This window comes from Alexandromys fortis, unplaced genomic scaffold, assembly GCF_014885135.2.
Source record: "Alexandromys fortis isolate MF-2015 unplaced genomic scaffold, M_Fortis_MF-2015_v1.1 scaffold_18, whole genome shotgun sequence".
Lineage (NCBI taxonomy): Eukaryota > Metazoa > Chordata > Mammalia > Rodentia > Cricetidae > Alexandromys > Alexandromys fortis.
The window spans coordinates 14526201-14545469 of record NW_026067897.1 but is presented as its reverse complement, the minus strand read 5'-3'; the positions used below and the strand labels follow the sequence as shown (position 1 = coordinate 14545469).

The following is a 19269-nucleotide window of genomic DNA, read 5'->3' as shown; positions in this document are numbered from 1 at the left end:
TAAATAAAACAACCAACCAACCAACAAACAAACCAGCATAATTAGAATTAGAGAACCTTAATTAGGGTTAAAATTAAAATTAGTCACAGATGAGACCTTAGAGAGCACCCAAAGATCGACTTCATGGGTGTCTTTTCCACAAGCCCACAAACTCCTCATGTGCACAAGTCTGCTCCTTAAAACACCATGGAGTCTAAACACTGATAGAAGTACATTGCCTACCAGGTAAACCTGTCACAAGGGAAGGTGAGTCCATACAGGAACCGCCAGTGGAGATCTGACTTGAGTTTTACTTTCGCACAGTGAGCCAGATTAAAAAAAAACCTGGTCCTTCATAAAATACAGTGAACTGTCTGCCGAGTGGGTACCAGGCACAAGTCCCAGGGGTGAAGAGGAGAAGGGAGAAGAGAAATAAACAGGAGGCGTTCCCCTTGCAGGATCCTCTTGCTAAGTGTGAGTAAGAGAGGGTCAGCAGGGCACACTCACTTGCAATTTAATCAGGAGGAGGGGAGATAAAAAAGGATGAGCTAAACAGAACAAAGCCTGGCAAAAAATAAAACCCGAGCATCTCAGCCCAAGACCCAGCACTTTTCTGTTTGCTGAGCTGAGAAACTGTGACTCTCAGGAGCACGCTGCTTGGTAGTCCCTATCTGGAGACATCGTTAGCGGGAACCACTTCCTCCTTCCTTCTCGTGCCCATGGGACACCGCCCTCCCCCCCCATACCCAGTGTGTTCTGTACAGCACCGTTTCTTCCCCCCTTTTATTGACGACATACAAATCTGTCTTCAATCTAGATGTGTCTGCTGGGAACCCACACTATCATGAGTCTGCCGTTCAGACCGCTGTCCTTGTGTGTCCCAGACTCCTCTAGTTCCACTCCTTGCCTAGACACCAAGCTGTTTCCCTGGGCTCAGTAAATGGCATTGGTTTCAATCCCCGAGGCCGAACTGGAAAGAGCAGAATCATCCCTCCTCCCCCCCACCAACCACATCAGTATCAAGTAGCATTGATTCTGCCTTTCCAGCTTCTCACACAGCCGCCACTTTTTATTTTAACATCTCTAGAGTTTGCCACTTCTTGTGTGGAGTGTACTTATAACTTCCCAGCTGATTCCTTGCTGCTGCCAAAATCACATTTTCTTAAAAAACCCTAAAGCCTTTTAAGTATATGGGTGGTTTGCCTGCATGTTTGCTGGTACCCTTCTGTTGTTTCAGTCCGAGTTCAGTCCATTGGTGTCTCCTGTGGTTTCATGAAACCAAACCACTAAGAGAAGAAACCATGGAAGAAAGCCTACCTATATGACAGCGGGACCCAGTCCAGCCTGCCGGGCAGTCACACTGATAAGGAGCCACACAGCGCCCGCCGTTCAGACAGGGAAGTATGCATATTGCTAAAAACCAAAACAGATAAAAATGCGTTGACAAAGGATTTGATCACAGCACCCGTGTTCAGATCTGCTTAGATGTTCAAAATCTGTTTTGCTGGAGGAGAAACTTCTCATGGTTCACTGAGAGCTTTCCGTATGCACTTGGCTTACTAATGACCACTGCCAGGAAAGCACAGCCGGGAGGAAGTCTGAGCCTTACGCAGGTGTAACCAGGGAGGCCAAAAGCACTCTTTCCTTGAGGGCGCTGTCCCGGCTGTTTGCTCAGCACTTTGCTTTCGGTCTCTGCAACACCAGCAGAACAAACCCCATTTATCATCATTTCAGATTTCTTCTGAGAATTGTCTAAAGCACGGTGAGAGGATTCGGCTGCCTCAGGCTTTCTTCTTGAACTACACGCGAGACTGGGAGGAGGCTGGGGTGTCCCGTCGTCTCTTGTCTGTAATAGTTCAGCAGTAATCGACAGCTCACTCTTTACTTCCTAGGAACTGAGGCCTGGCGGTTACAGGGCCAGGCATTACCTTCCATAGCAATCACCTCTCCAGAAGAGGCAGAGGACATTTCATGTATGTGAGATCATTGCCTTGCATGAACTAGGAGATGGTTAGAAGCACAGACTCTCGGGTCTCATTTCTGCTCAACCGAACCAGTCTGTATCTTAAAGCCTCTGCAATCTGGCTTCTCTGCAAACTAAAGTCTGTGATACCCCCCTCCCCTTATGACTAAGGGCAGGCATATGCTCAGCCAGCTAGACTAGCTAATCCTGGCTTATGGCTGGAGTACCCCAGTATCTTTGAACCCTTAGTATTATGGCATTGAAGCCTGGGAGCCAGCCCCATATGAAAAGGAATGAAGACGGAAGGGAAAAAAACCATGACATTTTTTTCCTTATCCTTGTGAAAACACTTGATTTGATTAATTGATAACAGCCATCATTTATTTTCCTTAAAAAACAGCTGAAAAAGTCACACTGAGTAAATTTTAGAGTTGGCCTTATGTGGAGGGGGACAAAGGCCCCAACTGGTCTAATTTGACTTCTGTCACAGCAATGACTCAGCATGGCCTATCCATACAGAAAGCTGTTTTATCCTTACACATGAGGACATAGAAAAGAGCAAACTTGCAGCCGGGCGGTGGTGGCGCACGCCTTTAATCCCAGCTCTCGGGAGGCAGAGGCAGGCGGATCTCTGTGAGTTCGAGGCCAGCCTGGTCTACAAGAGCTAGTTCCAGGATAGACAGGAGAAACCCTGTCTTGAAAAACTAAAACCAAAACCATAATAATAATAACAATATCAATAATAATAATAATACCAATAATAACAATACATAGTAAAAAGAGTAAACTTTAGACATTAAAAATCATTTGAAACAACAACTTATTGAGGGCCACTCAGATGGCCCAGCAGGTAAAAGCACTTGTCTGGCAAACCTGATGACCTCATTTTGACCCCCCTCCCCAGGCCCACTGGTGGAAGTAGAGAACCACCTCCTCAGGGTTGACCTCTGACCTCCACATATGCTCTTTGCAATGCATGTACACAAATAATAAAATTAAAAAAATCAAAGGAGTTATTTTTATACCCTCAATAAACTAAGCATAGGTTAAGTAAGAATAAAAATCCTATTAATTTGTTAAGTATTATATAGACTAGGACTTCCAATTTCCCCTATTTTTGTTAATTAGGAGTGATTCTCTGATAACCAAGAGCCACGGTGGTCTCATGAGTCCCCTGGAAGGCACATTGCTCTGTGATGCTGCAATCCTTCCAACTGTAGCAAAGGCTGGGTTGGTTGTCACTGAACTGAGGTAAGGGAAGAGAGCCAGCGCCGAGGCAGTGGTCACAAGCCCCTCCCCTAACAATACTGGTGCCAGCGCCAGGAGGCACGTGAGGCTTTGGATGAGGCAACTGCAAACTCCAAGTCAGAGATACTGTAGCTAGATCTTCTGCAGCCTAGTGGTCCCTGAGAGTTGCCCTGCACACTCGGGTCTGCAGCAAGGATTTGAGGCGACCAACTCTGTGAGACAGCGAAGGCATTCCCAGAACCTCCCATAAGCCAGCAGTGTCTCGGCAAAGGATGGGGTGCAAAGGAACATTCTGAGACAGACTCACGCTCTTCACAGAGACGCCCCATCCAGCCGTCCGGGCAGGAGCAAGCATTTGGACGTTGGCAGACACCTCCATTCTGGCATGGGAACCGACAGACAGCTGGAAAGAAAACAAGGTGATTCCTAATTCCAGGGAGTTGATACTAGAGTGCAGAATTTCTAGTTCACAGTTCCTCAGTGATGCAGGCTTTAGAGAGGAGACATGAAACACCGAGGAAGAGTTCCAGCACATGAGGAGGGGCACGTGCTGCTGGCTCTTACCCTGACACTCAGCCTCATCTTTATGGAGGCGAAATAGACAAATGCGAACTGTATTGACAACTCAGAACTTGATAGCCTGTTTTATGTGTGTATTATAAAATCAGGCATAGTCGAGCTAATTATTACCATTTATTTGCTAGCACACATAATTACCAGTTCTTTCTCCCCCTTTTCTCTCCCTCCCTCCCTCCCTCTCTCCCTCCCTCCCTCCCTCCCTCCCTCCCTCCCTCCCCCCTTTTATCCCTCCCTTCCAGTTGCAAAACTACAACACAATACTGTTAACTGCAGAGGAAATGCATCAGATCTTCAGAACATGCTCACCTTAACTAACTGAAACTTTATATTCTCTGACTAATGTCTATCTGCCTCTTCCCTCGGGGCCTGAATCACACTGCACTCCGCAGCTCTCTGAGTCTGACCACTTTAGACTGTCCGTTCAGTAGCACAGTTCTCGATTTTCAATGAATGCTTTTACAACAAATGACACAGCTGTGGTTTCCCAAACCATTCGGTTGTTGTTAGGAAAGCAGCACCTTTAGAGGCGTGTGCTTGGGAGACCTTGTTACCTGTTTCCATTGTGAAGAAACAAGCAGGCTTTCAAAAATGTAAATTAGTTCTGGAAAATGATGCTGCTGTTAAGCCCGATTTAAGGCCAAGCCACACACTGATGGTTGGTCATGTTGACCTCCGTGTACCCATCCCTGCAGCCTCACTTGGGAATGATCAAATATTCTCTTACCTCTGCAAACAGGAGACGGTGTCCATGTTCCATTTTCTAGGCAGACGCTCCTCAGGGAACCTTCTAGCATGTACCCACTGTAACAGGAGTAGGTGATCATGTCCCCATACTGGTAATGGACACCTCGAGCAATGGCATTTTCTACACGAGGTGGAGGACCACACGAAATTTCTATAGGAAGAACAAATAACAATTGAGCCTGTCCAGCTAGCCAAGACTGAGCACAACCTTACCATGGAGACTGACATCAGTTTAAGGATCATAGATAAAATACATAGATGACTGAGACCCCAAGAACAATGGCAATGGGTTTTTGATCCTACTGCACCTATTGGTTTTGTGGGAGCCTAGGCAGTTTGGATGCCCACCTTACTAGACCTGGATGGAGGTGGGTGGTCCTTGGACTTCCCACAGGGCAGGGAACCCTGATTGCTCTTTGGGCTGACGAGGGAGGGGGACTTGATTGGGGGAGGGGGAGGGAAAGGGGAGGCGGCGGTGGGGAAGAGACAGAAATCTTTAATTAATAAAGAAATAAATAAATTAAAAAATACATAGATGAAATTCTTTCACCTACATAATGTCTAGAATACTAGGAACCGAAAGAATAATCTGCCGTTTTAGTCGAATTAGATCATAATACCACACGGTCTTAGTCCCGTGATTCAAATATCCAGGCTGAGCTGTTTGGAACCCAAGGAAGACACGAGGCAGGGAACAAGGAGGGGCTCTCAGACCTTGCCAACGAGGCGGCTGCCAGAGAAGGTGGAGACAGAATACTTCCCAGTGAACACAGGGACGAAAGGGGCATGGTAGCCACCATTTCGGAGGAACAATCATGAAATGTTTGTTACTATTATGAAATGTTCTGTTACTGTCTAGAGTAACAACCCTACCAGAGCTCGCTGTGTATTTAGAGAATGAATGCATGCCAACAGCAGCCTGTGGCTGAGTTCCATGAAATTCAAGACCCCTTCTTGAGACTGCAAAGTGTCTCTGGGCATCTGTGTTAGACTGAGTAACCATCCTTTCTTCAAGAGTACACGTGCTGTATATTTAAATCAGGATTGGGACAGCTGTTTTCACTTTGAAGATTTTTATAAGCGGTCTCAAGATCCTTCTGGTGTGCGCTGAGGCCTGGGCTGAACTCAGTATTCTACCATGTTCCTAGTTTGTGTAAACCTAACAGGTGTTCAGACCAGATGACCCGCTTACAAAAGGCCATTTTGTTACCATACTATTGTTAAGATTTAGTAGAGGAAATAGGACATCTGTGTGATGTTTCTATATTTTCTTTTCCTTCTGGGCTAGATGAAATGCTTATGAGAAATCAGAGACCGGGAAGAAATAAATGCCACACTGTTCAGATAAGTAGGGAAGGGCAGACACATGGTACAATGAGCCTCCTGTGAGCTGTGCCATAAGAATAGATGGCATGCCATAAAAACATCGAGACAAATATAACCACGTTAGAGCTGTCCAGATATGGACCATAGGGAAGGTTTCTAACTGGGACAACGGCCTATAGAAAGATCACAGGGAACCGATGGCTGGCTTATAGCCGTTTGATAATCAAAGCACCTACCTGGGAATCATCTGGGGTTTTAAATACACATTTCTGGAAGTTTCTGCCTTGGGAAGCTGCATTTTACATACCTGCCCTGGGTGATTCTCATGTGCATTAAATTCTAATCTCTGGTCTGTCGGGATTAATATGAGAAGCAGGTAGTCAGGAGGGGGAAGGATGTGTGGTTTTAATCCAAAGACTTCCTGGCTGATAGAAAACATGAAAGAGGCTGGAGGATTAACAATCAGGGAACCGTCTGCTCTCCAGGGCAACTCGTGGTCCACGCTAGAATACCGAACGTCATCCGGCATGCACAGAAGGCACATTTGTAACAAACACACGTCTCTTCCGGCTCTTACTTCCAGTGGTCTGAATGGCAAGCATCAGGGAGCCAAGAACCAAGGTGAAGATGTGTGGGCAGAATGAGGCCACTTGGCCTCATTCCCTTCAGGCAGGTGGCTTTAAACTGGACCAGAGGGTCAAAGAGAAATCCAATGTATGCTCAGTTACTTCTTTCCCATTCATTAGGGGTAGATTTCGTAAGTGTCTGGGAACTAAATCCTAGCTAAAAATATAGTGTGGAATTTTCTGGCTTTTTTTTTTTTTTAAAGTCTAATGCTGCAGTCGGCTGGCAACTAGCTAAAAATTCTGGGAGTTGGGAGTCGAGTGACTGGGTACCTCTTCCCATCCAGAGAAACCGCTGATGCAAACCCACGAGATGAGCAGTAGTGTTACTATTATCAAATGAGGACCCTAAGATTAAAGGATGCTAAGGCATTATTGTAAGTTCAGAGTCAGAATTTCTGAGGCTAGAACTCCAGCCTGGTCTTCATGCGCACGTGGCAGGGCCATATCTGATGGGGATGGCAGACGTCATAAACGCAGGACAGCTGTTTGTCAAAGACCCAGCAAAGCTGAGCCACATGATGGCCGCCACGCCACCTTTGCTTCTCATCTCCACCTGCTGCATACTTGAGAAACTTTTGGTATGACGTCTTGAAGATGGACTACATCTCACGCAAGATATTCTTATGTTATGTAGCCTCGTACCTTGCATGTGGTTAAACCCAGTGGACATTTTCATTGGGTGCTGTTGGCAGAGTAGCTTGGGCAACAAGGGAGACAAGACAAGGATGTTGGACGGGGAGATGTTTAAAGTGGAAACGGGGAGTAAGAGATCCCAGGAGATAGTCACAGTTAGCCTGCAGAAGGCAGCGTTGTAACCTGGATGGATTAACATGGTGCTGGGCCAGCAGTTGTCAAGTTACGGCTCGTGGACAGCAGTATCCCTCTGCCTACTCATCACTGTGAACAAAATCCCTGCCAGGAATGGCCTAAGATATGAAAGGCTTATCTAGGCTCGTGGTTCCATATGGTTCAGCCCACGGTCGGTGGGCCCCTGTGCTTGGACAGAACCCTGTGACTACAGAACCCTGTGGCCATGGTGATTCTTCACCTCACAGCAGTTGAGAGTGAGAGAGCCAGGGGCCGGGGGAACAAGGTCCTGCCCCAGGGACCTATTTCCTCCAGCTGGGTCTCACCTCCTAAAGTTCCTAGCACTTCTCAAAATATGCCACTAGCCTGGCATACAAGACATTTCCTATTGATACCGTTAACAACCTCTGTAGGGGACACCCAGGAACTGTGAGAAACTGAGGTTATCTGGCCTCACAGAATCAGTGTTCTAGAGAGCTTCTGAAGTTCTACTGACACAGGCTCATGGTTGAGAACCGGCTCAGGTGATTTTTGTTTGCATAAAGCACTTGCAGCCCATTAAAGGATAACGTGAAGACGCCGGTGATGTCGGGGGAAATCTGTGTTTTAAACTTAGGGTCACGCTTGTTCTCGGAGGAGCACATTTGACACATCGACTCAGTGAATCCTAATTCTCCTAACCAGGAAGGTTTTAATTTGGTCTGGAAAACTCATTTAAAAAAAAAGTGTTCAGTATTCAAACCATATTTTTGTCATTTTTAAGAATCAATGCAGAAGTTAACTAAGAGAGTGCAGAGTTAGATAACTATGAACCAATCAGTGACTTCACAGGGCTAAATAGAGGGTGCTGACATATGCACATTTACTGTTCCTGCAGACCCAGGTTCTGGTTCCAACAACTGTGGCGACTCACAGTTATCTATAACTTCAACTGCAGGGGACCCAATATGTCTTCTTAGGCACCAAAGACACACATGATGCCCACACATATGCAAACCACTCATATACATAAAAATAAAATTAAAAAAACATTGCTGTAATGAAAACAGAATCAAGTATTAATTAAAAACAGAAACAACCCCCTCCCCTGACTTCACATGGCCAGGAACCTGGCTCAGCAGGCAAAAGTACTTGTGAAGCATGTATGGCAATCAGAACTGGATCCTTTGGCCCTGACTGTCCTCTGACCTCCTTTCTACATGTATGCTTTAAGTTACACCTCCCTTCTTTCTCCTCGCTTCCCTCTCTCCTTCCTCCCTCTTCTCCCCTCTCCACACTAATAGTAAATAAAATATACGTTAAGAAAATCTGAGAAATGGAGGACCCTTCCACACTAGCGGGCCTCCACGGGGCTCTGCCCATCCACTCACTTTCGCACTTGGCGTTGGTCTGTGTCCACGTCTCATCGGGGTTGCAGGTGATGATGCCGTTGCCTCTGAGCAGGAAGCCTTCCCTGCACTTGACAGACACGTTCTGGCCCACGTGAAACTCTCTCTCAGAAAGCAGAGCATTCTCGGGGATCACAAAAGGGACAGGGCACGGGTTTGCTGTGAAAAGGCAGGGCAGGTGCTTACTGAGATGTCTTTTCTTTTCCTAGCTCATCTCTTTAAAGACAGAGTAGAGGCTCACAGAACAAGTATTCTCAATGACAATACTAAACGAATATTTTTTAAAAAATAATTTCGAACAGTCTGATCTCAAACGCATGCTCCTCCTGACTCAACTCACCACGCTCAGCAAAAGCTTAACAAGTCAGAACTGCAAACATTAAGCACAGATTTGCTTCACCCCACGTGAAATTATGTGTGCAGATTAAAGATCAGGCATATAAGAAATCAAGGACCACGCTGAGTATTCCCTCAATATTTGATGTCAACAGCGTGATAAATTCTGCTGAACTCCTTTCTTTTGCTGAACATCCTTCAGAGAAGATGGACACAGAGAGTCATCAGACATTGCTGTGTGAGTTTAGCCTGACTTCAGACCCGTTCTGTGAGGAACAAGATAACAGACCTTCATGTTGTGTTTGTGGCCCACGGTTCTGAGGGACCCACAGGAAGTGACGCCAGTGCGCAGCTGTGTTCAGGGCGCGTGTATGCCCCACATTGACACAGGCTTCAAGCTATTGCAGTTTTTTCTGATTTTAGGTGGGTATAAAATAAGTCACACTGAGGTTAGGGCTCGTCTTAATTCTAAAGGCTCCATTGTACACAACCATAGCCAGAGCCTTCTCAAGTTATACTTCATTTGTACTGTTTTCATTGAGGTGGTCAAATTATCTCTTTACCACATTTATATGTCTCATATCAACATCAGACTTTAACCATATCTTCTTCTTTACCTCCTTTCTTCCTGTCAGTAGAATTCACAGTATCTTCATTTCAAAATTCTTTCGCTAATTTGTATTTTTTCTGAATGCCTGAGTTTATAACCAGCCAAGGAGTCTGATAAAAGCTGATTCTTAGAAGGCCGTTACAACATAATACAAAGTAGAGTTTGATAATATCCCATAAAGTTGTGCTTACTGGCCACAGGTGGCCTTCCTTGGACCATTCTCACCAACTAGTGTTTCCCCTTTAAGACACGTGGGAAGCTAACTATGAAGCCAAATGTGATTAAAACAGCTCTTAAAGTCAACACACACGTTTGCAGAGGGGAACCAGGTGACTCCAAGTTCCATTTTCAGTGCAATGGGCCTCAGGGGACCCTTCCAGGGTGTAGCCTCTGTGGCAGGAAAACAGCAGGCTAGGTCCAGATGTGGTGTTGTCCAGGACAGCCTTGCCATTCAGAAACTCAGCTGGAGCCTCACACCTGTTCTCTGAAAGGAAAAATAAAGCCTTGCATTCAATGTTTTCCCACATCTCCTTTGCTTCTCTTACTATATTTGCTGAAGCTATTTTTGTAGTGTGTGTGTAATATGGTATATATATATACACACACATACATATCCACTATACACACATACATATATATGCCTACTTATGAATTAAACACAATAATATTTATTGACATAGAACATACTGTATATTTCTGTTGGAGTACCACATGCTCCATGTGAAGATTGCTATCCAGTCCTATGTAGTCCATTTGTCTTTATGTATTTTGCTAATAGTGATGGATGTGGTAGTGGTTTAGATGAGCATATGCATGAAATAAAGGGATGTTATGGCTGTGAACTTCCTATGTGATACCAGTTTTACTATTATGCTTAATAACAGTTGGTTTGTAAGGCCAGATAAAAACACAGAATTCTCAGATAAATTAGAATGTCCTATAAATAACATACATTTTAGCATAAATACTTCTTAAATATTATGTGGTACATATTTATATTCAATTTTTTCATCTGAAATAGAAATTTGATTGAGTACTATATATTTTTTCCTTCCAAATCCAGCAGCAATTCTGAGATGAACTCAATAACACTTAAAAAAAAAGTGAGTCTCAGAAAAGCTAAAAAACTTGATCAAGACCACACTAATTTCTTAAGTTATGTGAGGATTTATGGGCTGGATTCTCTCTGTCTATTCTACATCCCCACAACTATTTGTGGCTTAGAGCATACCTAAAAAAAAGCATATAACAGCAGATATCAAGAGGTTTTACTCTGAGTGGTGACCTTAAAAATATTTTCCTGATTTGTTTTGTCTGATTTCTTGAAATTTTTATGACTAGTAAGTTAAAAATGACCACTCATTAAACCTTGGAGATGTTCGTTGACAGATATGTGGGATTCCTCTTTGTTTCCACTCCTGTGTCCTATACAAACAAACTCTTTTTGAACATGAGCAGTTTATATAGCATGCTACTGGGGTTGGGATATACAAGTTCAACACATGGATAAACTTGTATAAAATGCATTCGTATAAAATCCATGCATAATGAAATATAAAATGCAAAAAATTAAGTGATATATAAATAGAGAATGTTTGTTACTACTCTATATTTTGGCATATGTGATTTAATTCAGATATTAATAAAATATACCTGAAGTTAAGAGAAACAAACTGGGATAATTTAAAAAACAAAATGTTATTAAGGACTGCTCCAAGTTAGAAACAAATGTATTTTTGTGACTTGAGATATTACTGAATTTTTAAAAATGTTTCATTATAATGTTTACACAAGTTTTTGAGAACTAAGAAAAGCCATTTTCTTCATTGAATCACAATCATATAATATTCACTTACAGATTTAAGGTTCTTAAAGACACAGAGTTAATTTTCCTCTTCTACCTCTGCACATATGGCTGAAACAGAGGGAAGAAATGGTGGACATAGACCAACCCTCACACTACTGGAGAAGCTTGGCTATTCTCAGAAATCGAGTTTCTGAAACACCTTGCTCAACTGTGGCTCTCTATTTGACTGATGTCCCAGCACCATTTAAGAATAATGTCATTAAGGGCCAGTTATTTTATATACAAGCAACAGTTCTAAGCCTTTATTTTATACTTATTTTTGCAGAAAATACCACAAAAGTGCAAATAAACACAAGTTTCTAAGCAAACCATGTGCTGTTGCTGAACCAGCAATCTTATGCTATACTCCAGCTAATCTCTGGTCCTTAATTGGTTGGGGCCCTTGAGCCAAAGCCATTAAGTGTTCTCTGGTAATTCATGTGTTTATTTATTAAGGCACAAATGGATATATAAAGAAAATGGAGACACGCTGTTATCTTGTGTCCTTGGTACTATTTCTGGGACCTTTAGGTGCCACTTAACTCACCTGTACACAGGGCCACCTGCCCACTCCACTGTCCGTTCTCCTGGCAGACTCGTTCCCTGTTCCCCTGTGGAGCAGCAGAGAAGGGTCATGAACAGGATCCCAGTTTCATAATAGAGAGACAAGAAGGGACTGTGAAGCCATCTTAACTGTGGCCTTCGGTGACTTAGTACTGAAATGCCGAATGAATCTATTAAATGAATGTACTGTAAAGTTGAGAGACTCTCAAAAAACGATTTCACCAAAATTCCTCCCTGGCAGAATCACGTGGTGACGACAGACTTAACTTTATCTTCTGTTTTAAGCGCCAGTTAATTATAATCCATACCAGGGACTCACAAAGAGTGGGTCGGAAATGTCAGGGTGTATTTGTTCAGTACGTTTAAAACTATTTTGAGTTGCACTGATCTTTTCAATACTTGATACATCAAACAAAGCTTGAGTCCCCATCCAAATTTCAATGATGAGGCTTACCTGTTACACCTAAACGTATTAAGGGCCAATGTAGTTAACATTTTAAATAATCTGGGGGAAAGTCTAAAGTTTACTTCTCTGCCTTCTGCAATATCACTTTCTTGAACAATAATTTGTAATTATCTGAATTTTTCGATATCCTGTATCTTTCAGGGCTATGTATCTATGGGACTATTCTTTGATTCCCGAGTATAATTTCTGTAGATCCTGTTTTTCTGTTATCTCTTAACGGAACCATCTGTATTCCCAACTTATATTATGTTCCTAATCAACTACGAAACAATCCACTCGTTTCCTCCGTAGTAACCGGCAATGTTTATCATGCAGTTTTTCCTTTTCTTTCCCTTTCCCTGCCTTGCTTTTTCTTAAGTGTGAGTTTCCCCCCGCTGTTGTATCTAAGTTTCCAGTCAACTTACACAGATTCTTGTATGATGCCTTAGAGCCTTAACGTCCATTTTATTATTCGCTGGAGGTGATTTTTAAAGTAATCAATCCAGTCGCCAGTTGTTTATTTTGATTTATCCTTTAGTTCACTTTAAATATATTTTTCCTAATTCATTTCTTTAGGCATGGTAAATTTTTTTTTTTGAGATTCAAATAGCTCACAAAAATCTATTTGCCTCACGCTAACGGGGCTGTATTAACACAGAAGAACACAATATAATTTATATTGGGTATCTTGATTGCTTTGCCTGCTTTGGGTAGCAATTTGAATCCTGGAAGTGGATGATGATAATCAGTCCGCAGAGACTTGGGACAAACCAGAGAGGATGGCGCTTGCCACTGTCATTTGCCTGCAGCCATCCCAGCCAAGGAAGCCAGGAAGCTTCCAAGGTGAGCAGTTCAGTGCCCCAGGGTCCTTCAGATCCCTCAGCAGCGCAGACAGTCTGTCCCAGAAGTCTGCTGGAACTGATCAGGAGCCACTCTCCCATCCATCAGCCTTGGGGGCCGGATACTGGTTAAAAATGCAAAACCGTTGACCGAGCTTGCTTTCTAGGCCTGTGATAAACCCCATGACCAAAAGTAACTTAAAATAACAAAAGGTTACTTCAGTATACAGCTTAGAGTTCATGATGGGAAGTCAGGGCGGGAACCAAAAGGCAGGAACCTAATCTTAGGAACTGATGCAGAGACCATGGAGGGATGCCACTTTCTGGCTTGCTCCCATGGCTTGTCTATTCTGCTTTCTTAGAAAAACCCAGGACCACCTGCCCAGGTGACGCTACCCAGAGTGGGCTGGGGCTCTTCAACGTCTATCATTAGTCAAGAACATGTCAGACAGGTGTATAGGCTAAGCTGACGGCGGCATTTTCTCAGCGGGAGTTCCGTCTTTCCTGGTGACCCTCTCTTGTGTCAGGTTGACAGAAAACTTACCTGCATGCCTCTACAGAACACCATAACTACGGTAAATAATAATAATAACGTCATATATTTTTAAGAACCGTGCCTTCCTAAACCTCTAGTTCCTTCTCTGTTTCCCTGTTCTTCCCTGTCCATGTATGTGTCCAGGTCTGGAGGGCCTGTCATCTGTTCTGCTGACGTTCCCAGACACACCTCTGCTGCCTGTCTTACGTGATGTCACCGATACTACTTAGCAGACTGAGAACTTGATAAGACCAAGTTCATTTTCTTCCCGGAAGGGAGCAAGTCATAGACACATAGGAGCTGTTTCCATCCAGAGACCTAAATGGCTACCATCTCCAGTTTGTGTGCGTGACATCAATAGACACAGTGAATCAAAGCCTAAATCCAGCAGTTCATAGGGATTGCAAATTCTGGTCTTCCCTTGGCATCTGGTTATCTGTGTCCTCAGTCTCCTTCAAGGAGTGAATCCTTCCTCTTCAGTTGTGTGTTCTCAACACTGGTTTGCACAGCAGCATCTGCTGATAGTCCCAGGTCACCGTGTGTCAGTGTCGTTACGAGTCTCCTCTCTGTGCTGTTTGATGCGTGTCACTGGGTTGGGATGATCACCTGTATTGCTGCGCAAACGGCTTTCGAAACTTCCTCTAGTTGGCACCATGTTTCCTTTAAAGGATCACTGACTTATTTTATGTGTGTGGGTGTTTGGCTTGCACATATGTCTGAGCACCATGTGTGTGCAGTGCCCAGAGACTAGAAAAGGGCGGTGGAGTCCCTGGGACTGGAGCTACAGATGGCTGTGCGTCACCATGTGGGTTCTGGGAATTGCACCCAGGTCCTCTGAAAGAGCAGCTGCTGTTTTCAACTGCCGAGCTCTCTCTCCAGCCCCCTCTAGGTTCCCACTATTTCAGGTGATGAGGGTTTCCAGGAAGTCTTTTCCATCTCTCTCTTATAGACCCGTATTTTTATTTCTCCAAGTAACTGGGCATAAATCTTTTTGAAAAGACTCTCAGGTGATTTTAACGATTGGTTGGAATGAGAACAGTTATTAATAAACTTTCAGCTTTGTAGTTAACGGCAGGCTGTTTACCCCAACATTTTAAGTTAAATTACCAACTTCTTCAAATTTCATGAATTTGTGGTATATTTTGTTTCCAAAGGCGTTAAGAAATTTCAAGATCAGGAATCCCAGGTGAAGAATGTTCCAGTTTCAAAACCAGGAAAATTCTCCGGTCACAATGTATTATTAGGTTGCCGTCATCCTTTTCATGTTTAATATTTTTATCCTTTGAAGAAATAAACTAAGAACCACAGAAATCTGGTTCCAGTTTTTATGGCCCTTTCTTATGACAACTCTTTGATTTCACACACACACACACACACACACACACACACACACACACACGCACACACACAAAACAACAACAACAAAAAAGGGCCGCACCGCACACATTTAGCAGCCAACTGGTAATGACTGCGTCAGGTAGCCTGTCCTCACACACCACTGCAAACACTAAGAGATTCCTGAAAAGCCAGATGACAATCTCTTGTGGTTGACACCAACCCTCCTAGACAGCGTGGACGGAGAGATAATAATCAGAGAAACCAACCTCAGTGCTCCCGTTACAGCTAATAGGGAGATGCAGGTGCTGCCCACGGGATTATAATGCTGCAGTCGGGAGTCACTTAAGGACAAAGTTGGGGTTTTCTTAGGCGAGTTCCGAGGAGTTTCGGGCTAGATATATCACAGGGGAACCTGATCTCAGGTAAGAGCTTGCCAGTGCCTGTGTGCTCGCTCTTGGTCAAGGCCTGGCTTCACTCAAGCACCCCCTTGTTGGGGCTGTGCTATAGTGATGCCTAATGGGGCTAGCTGGGAGCTGCCTGACTGGGCGCTGGAAGCCTAACTCCCAAGTCTATGAGGTGAGTCCCAATTTGTTCTTTGAACTCTGGATTGAATCAGGAGATGTTAGATTAGCACCCTGCCCCTGAGCCACACCCTCCCTTTCTTTAATGCCTTTTTTTTTTTTTTTTGGTGACAGTTGTCCAGGCAGGTGTTGAATTTGTCACCTTCCCATCTCTGCCTTTGAGTATCTGAGATCACTGGGGTGAGTCACCACACCTGGCTCATGTTTTTTTTTTTGTGTGTTTTAAAATTCTAAGTCTTCTTAACTATTTTCCCAAAATGTGTTAAAAGAATTAAAAAAAAAAAACCCAAAATATAATAGGATGTTTTCAGAACTGTGTTGGTAAAATGAACTTATTCAAATATTAAAAAGAATCCTAAGCATATCAGAACAGCACATTAATTTTTTGCTGAGTAATTTGTTACTGTACCTCTAATTCATAGCCAGAATCACACTGGTAAGTGACGATGCTTCCAAAGCTGTATAGACTGCCAACCACCAAGCCATGCTCTGGACTTTCAGGGTGCCCACAAGAAACTGGAGTACAGGATTCATCAGAAAACGGTGGCTCCCATGTGCCATTGGGCTGAAGAAGAGACCACAAATTGTATGTCATATTTAGGAATTCATACGTGAGTGTTCTATTCATATGGCAGACTCACCCCAAAGTGAGAGTCTGAGGACCAAAGGCTTCCCTGAACTTTGTTGCTGGTTATCTATCTGTAGTTCTTCAAAGCCCATTGGAGACATGAAATATTTTTATCCTTTCGATGAGCACAGACTTACAGATAAACAACCTGAAGAGGGATGATGTGTTGAAAAAACTCCAAATCTGAGTGATGGCCATCTAACCCACACGCTGGGGGAAAGGGCATGCCTGTGTTATGTAGGCCTCCTCGTCCAGCCCCCAGCCTAACTTCAGCAAATGAAGGGAAGCCGAGGGATTCATTTTACAGTCTTGATGTGGAGGTTAGGAGAAGGGGCTCTGCTAGGAAGGCCTGCTATCTGTGGGGGCAATTCACATCTTTAACAAGGTGATACAGTTAGCAAGCTATTCAACTATGCACAGAAAGCACTTCATGGTAAACTAACCGCAAACTTTATGCCCAAAAAGTGTCCTGTGCACAAACTGGCTGATGACTTTTGAAAGATCAAAGTCCGCAGAAGTCAGGCGTTTCCTCCATCACCGGTGTGGTTTTGCACAACAGTTATATAAGGTAAGTGTTATTTTACACACTTGTCTTCCAATAAGGAAACCTGAAGTATAGATTCCTCCTCCCCCATCTTGTAGCCCAAACTGTCCTCAAACTCCCTCTGCAACATCTGCTCCTCAGACCTCCCTCCTAGATGCTGCCTTGCAGGTGGGCATCACCACACTCAGCTTTCTGTGATATGAAGAGAAAACCCAGGGCCTCAGGCATGCTGGGCGAACATTCTAGCAACAGAACTACATCCCTTCCCCAACCCTATAACCTCATAGTCTTGATACACAGCCCAGACAGGTCTGGTGATCCTCTTGCCTCTGCCTCCTGAGTGCTATGTTCATACAATGGGCCACCATGCTGGGATCATGTGATTTTTCTAAAGTAAACAAACAATAAATTGTGGAGGCAGGATTTGACTACGGTTTCCTGTCTGCTGGTGCAGCTTTCAGGCCTTCCACGGAGACCACCACAGATTTCAATGGATATCTCATTATAGGTGTTTTTCTGTTTGTTTGTTTTTAATATTTTCCCTAACATCGGCTCTTTTAAGTTCAAAGCTGGAGATATTAGGGGGAAAAAAACGTGTTGTATTTTTTTCCTTTTTGTTAAAAATTTTATTTTGTACGTGTGAGTGTTTTGCCTGTACGAGCGTCTGTGCACATGGGCATCAGATCCCCTGATCTATAGTTTCAGACAGTTGCAAGCTACCTAGTGGGTGTTGGGAACCAAACCCAGGTCCTCCGGAGGAACAGTCTGTGCTCTTAACCACCGAGACATCGCCCCAGCTCTACCTACCTTCTATTAAGAAACTTCTCAACCCTTCGGGTGCGAATGAAACTTGCGCATTTGTTTTTCTTTCTTGGCCAGCACGAAGTGCCCTTGTTCATAGCTATAACCGTCACAGTCAGACTTACAGGCCCCACTCAGAGGCAGTATCTTACCTGGCACGTTGACGAGTCCGCTCCTTCAGTGGTAAACCCTTCTGCGCAGGATATAGAAACTTGTTTATTCACCCGGAAGTCGTCTCCGTGAACACGCATGCGTGTTGTGTTTGATGGCACGGGGCATTTTCTAGGACTGCAGGAGATTCTTTCAGGGACCCAATGGCCGTCTTGCTCGCAGGTGAACGTATCTGTATCAGTATCTATCACGTACCCTTCCAGACACCTGCAATGCAGACGAGAAAATGAACCTGCAGAAGGTAGCACGCTGGGCCCGACGTATGCTCAGATTGAAGGCGTTGTCGCAAGGCTCAGGAGACATTTTATGAGAAACCTTAAAACTGGCTCAAAGGCCAGATGGATACCATCACGACACAAAAACATTAATGTAACACAACACCCAGATTAATTCTTAGTGATCCACATTCAAGATGAGCTGAGAGCAAAGTTGTCTTAGATGTGGCTGAAGTTAGTTTCTTTTATTTGTCCGTTCATTCTAAAACAGTCACCAGTTCAAGAAACTATAGAGAAGTCCCATTTCCGCTATACTTAGGTACTGGTAGGAATATAACACAGTGTTTACGGTTTACTGTGCAACAAGCACCGTATAAGGTCCTGGACTAGGTCCTTCTAAGCTTGAGCATTAAGCATTGCCACAGCTATCGCCAAGTTTAAACTCAAGTCAAATCGGCTCTAAAGCCCCTGTGACTTAAAAGTGTGCATACTTATGCAGCAAATGGCTCTGTACAATGATTAATTTCTGGTGACCCCTCCCTCCATGTGCTTTACACATACCAAGCCATCCAGTGCTCATGTCCACGCCACTAGCAGGTGCCATTAGGACCTCATTGCCATTTGGCATTGATGAGGTTGGCACCAGAGGGATTAGGTACCTTTCTTGAAGCCGCATAACTTCATAGTTTGTGTGGGATATGGTAAGACTAGGTACTCTAGAGGGAGTGTTCTAGACCCCATGTGCCTACCACTATCACATGCTTCCTTTTAAATCAAACCATTTAATCACTTCATAGTAATCATTGGAGAACACATTTTAAGTTCTGAATATTACCAGGCGAGGTAGGAGACAGAAGTTCTGTACAATTGGAACAACCCGATGAGTAGGAACTAAGTAAAGATCTACTACTCGGTGTCATCATCACACACCAAGGGAAAAAACCCAGGGGAATAACGACACGCAGGTGACACTGTGGCTCTCAAAATGCCTAATGCATCGACGTCCACACGGAAGTCTTAAAATGTACTTCAAAGTCCAGGTGTGGCCCTTTGTTCTTCCGTTCCGTGCACAGGCCTCTGCCACGGTCCGGCTTCCCCACACACCAGCCTTCCACAGAGTCTAGTTTTTACTACAGTTAGGGAACAGGAAGGTAGG

The 19269-nt window shown here is 44.0% G+C and overlaps 1 protein-coding gene across 1 annotated transcript in view; it reads right to left on the bottom strand.

Annotated features, from left to right (window-relative positions):
• The window catches only part of Svep1 (sushi, von Willebrand factor type A, EGF and pentraxin domain containing 1), a 148890-nt gene that overhangs the window by 1861 nt on the left and 127760 nt on the right, over positions 1-19269 (bottom strand). The window contains 8 exon segments of the mRNA XM_050163983.1: positions 1297-1392; positions 3498-3593; positions 4494-4664; positions 8643-8819; positions 9917-10090; positions 12000-12063; positions 16164-16319; positions 17880-18105. Coding sequence (XP_050019940.1) covers positions 1297-1392; positions 3498-3593; positions 4494-4664; positions 8643-8819; positions 9917-10090; positions 12000-12063; positions 16164-16319; positions 17880-18105 — 1160 coding nt within the window.